General features: G+C 43.5%; 1 protein-coding gene across 3 annotated transcripts in view; it reads left to right on the top strand.

Moving 5' to 3' along the window:
• Window positions 1–6,000, top strand: part of UNC80 (unc-80 homolog, NALCN channel complex subunit) — a 213,331-nt gene that overhangs the window by 120,400 nt on the left and 86,931 nt on the right. For all 3 annotated transcript variants that reach the window (XM_040641233.1, XM_040641228.1, XM_040641231.1), the window contains one exon: window positions 1,843–2,043. In XM_040641233.1, coding sequence (XP_040497167.1) covers window positions 1,843–2,043 — 201 coding nt within the window. The remainder of the gene's footprint in view (window positions 1–1,842; window positions 2,044–6,000) is intronic.

The raw sequence follows: 6,000 nt of genomic DNA, 5'->3' as shown, positions 1-6,000 counted from the left end.
AGAATTTGCTTCTAACCTCATGGGATTGTTTAGTAGAATTTCAGTTACTCAAGAACTGTTAGACAGAAGGCCTCAATTCCTAGCTGGCTGATGATCAGAGGCCACCCTCATTTCCTTGCTATATGAACCTTTCCAACATGGCACCTTGCTTTGTCAAAGCCAATAAAGAAGAGTCTGGTTACAGGAGAGAAGTTACTGTCTCATGCAATCTGATCACAGAAGTGACATCTCCTCGCCTTTGCTGCATTCTGTTAGAAGCAAGTCACTAGGCCAGCCCAACCAACAGGAGGTGGTTTCACAAAGGCAGTAATACCAGAAGGTGGGATCCGGAGAGCAACTTTGAAATACATCTACCAAAAAGACATCCCTGAGCATAATGTTAAAATTCCAGATTTCTAGGTCACCTCTACCCCAGATACTGAACTAAATCAGAATCTTCTAAACCGAAGTCCAGTCGTATGGTCGTTTGCGTGTTTATTTGGTTTGGGTTGTTGTTGCTAAGCTTTCTTGGTATTTCTCTTTAGTAGCCAGATTTGAGAATAACAAGGGAAACCTTACAGTTTTTATATGTGCCTGCCTCATACCAGTACCTATAGGAATAGCAGGGATGTCAGTGAATCTCGAGAGAGATCTGATACTCTGTTCAGACAAAACCTTTTTTTTTTTTTTATAACTTTGAAGAGTGTGAGATATTGTTATCCGAGTTGACAGGGGTATGGAGTTGGTTGTTGTTGTTGTTGTTGTTTTCCTCGGAGTAAGCACGGCCTCTCGTTCCTGAGGAAACGTGTGGCAGCCCTACCTAGTAGGTTTGATTGGCCCTGTCCACGTAGACTCACTTTATGTTCTCCATCCAATATGGCATACAGTTTCTCACAGGTTCGGTTTTGGGGTGGGAACTGGTTTCATGAAGGATGGACACATTCAGAAGATTACTCAATGCATATTTGACTAGCCTTGTGGACGTTGGAGTGCTAGTGCCTTTTTAGGAAAGCAACTTCAGAAGTTACAAACTCAAAGGCCTTCATTCCTTAACTTAAAAGAACCATATCCTTTCAATGGAGTTCTTGAATCCTACTTGGGAAGTCTAGGTGATGTGAGGATTTGAGCCAGATCAAGCCCTAAGAGCCAGATTGGCCCAAAAGCCGGAGAAAAATTAATTTGTAGAGAGAAGAAATGAAGCGCTGTAGTCAGGTTCAGGCTCAGCTGACGGTTATAAGCCAAGGTAGAAGATGCAGAAATGCTTTGTTTGTTTGTTTGAAGATTTTATTTACTTATTTGTCAGAGAGAGAGCGCATGAGCACAAGCAGGGGGAGCAGGAGGTGGAGGGAAAAGCAGGCTCCCTCCTGAGCAAGGAGCCCGATGCAGGATTCGATCCCAGGGCCCTGAGACCATGACCCAAGCTGAAGGCAGACGCTTAACCTACTGAGCCACCCAGGCGTCCTGCAAAAGTGTTTTCAATTCCACATGGGTAGGCTAGAGTTAGACATCCGACGGCTGTCAAAGGCCAGCCAAATCCTTGGGCACAGAATTTCTCGCCAGTTGATGCTCTTTCACCTGGCACCTTCTAAAACATAAGAGCTGCAAAAAAATGTGGTTTAAGTTTAGAATCTTCATTTGAAACTATTTGGAAATCGTATACTCCACAATAACTGGTTTAAGTTTTTTGAGGTCACTTAACCTTTTCTTGTTTCAAAAAGCCCTTTCTATCAAGTGGGAATGGAGAGAGCCAAGAAGCCAAGTACATAAAGACTTGTAACCCTTCGCTTTCTTGCGGGACTTAGTGACTCACTGCGCTTTCAACCCTGATTGCCCGGTTGAGTCTCGGGGGCGTGTGTGTTCCAGGTCATGATCTTGCTGTGCAATCAGCAGAGCTTCATCTGCACCCACGTTGACTACTGCCACCCTCACTGTTACCTGCACCATAGCCGCTCCTGCGCCCGGCTGGTCAGGGCCATCAAGCTGCTCTACGGAGACACCGTGGACTCCCTCCGGGAGAGCAACAGCAGCAGCAGTGTGGTTCTCCGGGGCAAGAAACAGAAAGAGGTGAGTGAAGCGCCACCTGGTCCTGTGCCCCTGATAGGGAAGATGATGTCCCAGCAATCTGTTCTCTGGAAATGCAAATTTCAGGCCACCGCAGGTGTCTAAACCAGGTTACAGATCTGTGTGATTTCGAACAAAGAAGGTGAGCAAAGAAAGACAGGTGCTTTGTCTTCGTGTCCATGAGCACACATGGAATCTTTTCCCAGGTTTTGTTTTATTTCTCTGAATGAATATGAATTCATAGGGGTAGTGATGATGAGTAGGTTATGGTGGTAGAGAGAATAATGTCTCCCCAGGATGTCTGCATTCTAATTTCTAGAACCTGTGAATAGGTTACCTTACGTGGCAAAAGGGATTTTGCCTATGGGAATAAGGTAGGAATCTTTTAATTCAGGAAATTATCCTGAATTTCCAGGTGGGTTCCTTGTCCTCCTATGGGTCCTTATAAGTGAAAAAGGAGGTAAGAGAGTCAGAGTCAGAAAGGAGATGGGGCACAGAAGTAGAGGTCAGAGCAATGCAGGGCTGGGGCAGCCCCTAGAAGCTGGAAAAGGTGAAGAAATGGATGATTCCCTCGAGCCTCCGGAAGGAACCCAGCCCTGCCAATCCATTTTAGATCTGACCTCGAAAACCGCAAGATAATATATTTGTGTTGTTTAGCACCACGGAGTTTGTGGTAGTTTGTTACAGCGGTAATAGGAAACTGACACAGTTTATCAGTTCCTTGTTAAGGAAAAGTGATAAATGGCCCAACTGTTCACAGATAAATAATAGAGTAATCTAGGTCAAATCGGACCAAAGGAAACTCCTTTAAGAAACTCTTCCATTTTCTAAGCATTCAGCTGCTCTTTCCTGACAAGTACACTGAACAGCTGAGCTGGCAGGAGCTGAAGACAGTAACCAGGGCTGCCGTGCTCCTGCCGGGAAAGCCCTGGGTCACCCACCTGCCCCAGAACAGGCGTGATGGCCGAGACGCCTGACCCAGGGCTGCTGGCCGCCCTTGCAGCTGCTCCTCACAAGTGGTTTTACAAAGAGATTTTGATATAATACCTATTCATTTCAGTGAGCATTCATTGTGCACCTGCTGTCGGCACAATGTGAGGCCAGATATTCTGGGAGGAATAAAAAATAAATAAGTAGTATTAGAGGATTCTTCCCCTAAGGAGTTTGCAAGCCAGGTTTGGCGGGGTGGGGGGAGGGTGTTAAAATTCCAATCAAATAACTAGAGAAAATGAGCAATAACAAAAAATTCACAGTTGAGTCATGCAGCAATTTGTAAGGCTTTAGCACGCACGAAGGAATATCTTTTTTAATTATAATACAGTTCTTGAAGAAGTTTGGGATAATACCCGGAGATCCTAAAGAAAAAAAATCTGTATTTCATGCATCTCCTAAGTGTGCTGTTTGCCTTCCGGGATATGATCTTTCAGTATTTTTTTCAGAGCGTATATGTGAGGCTATAACGCAGGTATATATCACTGACCAAGTGCTTTTTGATTCTTATAAACCTTGTGCCAGAGATACTGTACTTCCCATTTTACAAATGAAAAAGTGGAGGCTCAGAGGGTGGGATTGTCACAGTTCACATCTGTAACATACTTAGCTAGACTTTAACTTAGGAAGATGGAATATCAAATCCAGAGCTTTTTAACTAGACTTTATTGTACCTCATGGTATTCGAACTACACATATTCTGAGGGAAAATCATGGGGGAATAGATCAATGTGGGTAAATTCATGAAACGTCAATGATGACATAAAAATCTATGCATCTATGTTCATGGGCGTATGTATGTATGTAGATATGTATATGTATTCTTATTTAGGTAAGTTCTCCTTCATATAAAATCTCCCTTAGTTTTAGGAGAAAACCATCTATGTTGGAAGTCGCAAAAATATACCAACCTAAATTAATGTTCATTGTTCACTGTACATACTCTGAGATTTCTTACTGCTCCAACTATACTATACCTTCACCTGTAATCCATATGGGGCCAAACCCAAACATCCTTCAAGATTCAACTCAAATGCCACCTCCTCCTTGAAACCGTTTATGATCTTGCCGGCGTTAACCACAGTGCATACAATGGTGGATGATTGATGTTATTTTCATTCCCTCCATCCTTTAAATTACAGTGGCATTTTACTTGTGCTTTTCTCATTCTTTGTTCATTGATTCATCTGTCCGTCCATCCATCTGTCCATCTATCCATCCATCCATCCGTCCATCCATCCATCCATCCATCCATCCATTTGTATATATTCAACAAATTTTTAAAGAACCTATGGACATGCTGTGTCCATACCATGTGCTGAGTATAATAATGGGCACAAGAGGTATGGCCCATGGGGGCCTGTCTTCATATGATACACACAACCTGGTTGGAGAGACAGGCATTAATCAAATGCCTCAAATTGCTGTAAAATTGCAATAGCAGTAAGAGCAGGGAAGAAGAAACACACTGTGCTGAGACAGCTTATGAGCGAGACTTTGAACTTGTCGGGGGAAATCAGACAGCCTCTCCCATAGAGTGACAAATGAGTTTTGACTGAAGGATGCATGGATGTTAACTGAATACAGAATTTTCCAACCTGAGAGAAGAGCTGAGTACGGAGGACGTGGCTGGAGTAGAGGAGACCGTTGAGCGTGCCGCGCAGGCAGATAGAGACCAGACCACGTAGGGCCCCCAGGCGGTAGCGAGGATTATAGTCTTTATCCTGTGAATCCTGGCAAGTGCTAAGCCTTTTATGATCGCTCTGCCTGCAGAATAGGGCCCCTTGTAGCCCTATTTCTCCTCTGCCACCTAATTATAAACTTCTGGGAAACTGGCAGTCTTGCACACTGTTTCCTATGCGATACCTACCAGAGTTCCTCTCTTAGAGCGGAGGGACAATAAATGTTGAACGGCCGAGTGGGCTGTCTAGTTCATGAGTGCCCTCTGCCCCTAGCCCAGCAAGGACACTGGCCGGAAGCAGCAGAAGAGGCTTGCCAACCTTAGGCATGCTTACATTTTAGAAAGGCAAAGAGAAAGTAAAGCCAGAGTTAAGTGTCCTCTAATCTTAACGTATTTAAATTAGTCATGCAGGTGAAGAGCTGAAAAAATGTATTGAGTCTGCTGCAATAAACATTTTATTTTCAAAATGCCAGCCTCCTGTGCAAGCTCTTTTTTGTTCTCTCATGACGTTTCCATTTCCTGGGCTGAATCTGTCACATAATGAACAATGCCCCCATTTCTAGGGCCGAAATGAAAATAGAGTAGGCAGCAAGTCAAGAATCAAAGCAGTGATTCTGATTAAAATTGAGCCTTATGAGCAATTGATATTTCATTCCTGTTTCCTTTTGAATTGGTTTTTATGGCAGAACATATCTGTGGCAGCCAGCACATCCTGTAACCCGCGCAACTCTGATCAGGCGGCTAATCTACATTTCAGTGCTCAGAGACACTCTGTGCATCCTGTTCGTCTGTTTTAGTGCACTTCCGAGCTTGAGGCATTTTTATAAACTATATAGTACCTTCACCAAAGAATCCTTTGATTTTTCCTATATATACGTATCCTGTCCAATGCTATATTCTAAACAGAATAAATGCTCACTTAGTGCTTGCTGATGAAAAAAAGGAGTAGATGAAACAATTTTTTTTCCTTTCTGCCAAAAAGGATAGGAGGGTAAAAGGTGATACATGCTGAAAAAGAAAGGGCACAGTGTCTGTAAATTCTGTGAGGGCCAATGCAGGTGGCAAGAGGCCAACTGATTTCCTGCAAGACTCATATTTTTCCAAAGCTATGGAAAACACTGTTGTGAGACCAAGACCAGACCCTAGGTCTTGATTTCATCTGCTAGAATGTCTCCCTGTTCAAAATCACATGTCAAAGATGTGTGAGGCCCAAGGGTCTAGGTTACCTTTGGGGAAATAATGAGACTTCTCTCGGCATGAAATATGTTTCCAGGAAGATCTCTTTTCCA

This window comes from Ursus maritimus, unplaced genomic scaffold (assembly GCF_017311325.1).
Source record: "Ursus maritimus isolate PB19 unplaced genomic scaffold, ASM1731132v1 scaffold_1, whole genome shotgun sequence".
Classification (NCBI taxonomy): domain Eukaryota; kingdom Metazoa; phylum Chordata; class Mammalia; order Carnivora; family Ursidae; genus Ursus; species Ursus maritimus.
The sequence above is the reverse complement of the archived record's forward strand: the minus strand, read 5'-3'. Positions and strand labels throughout refer to the sequence as shown.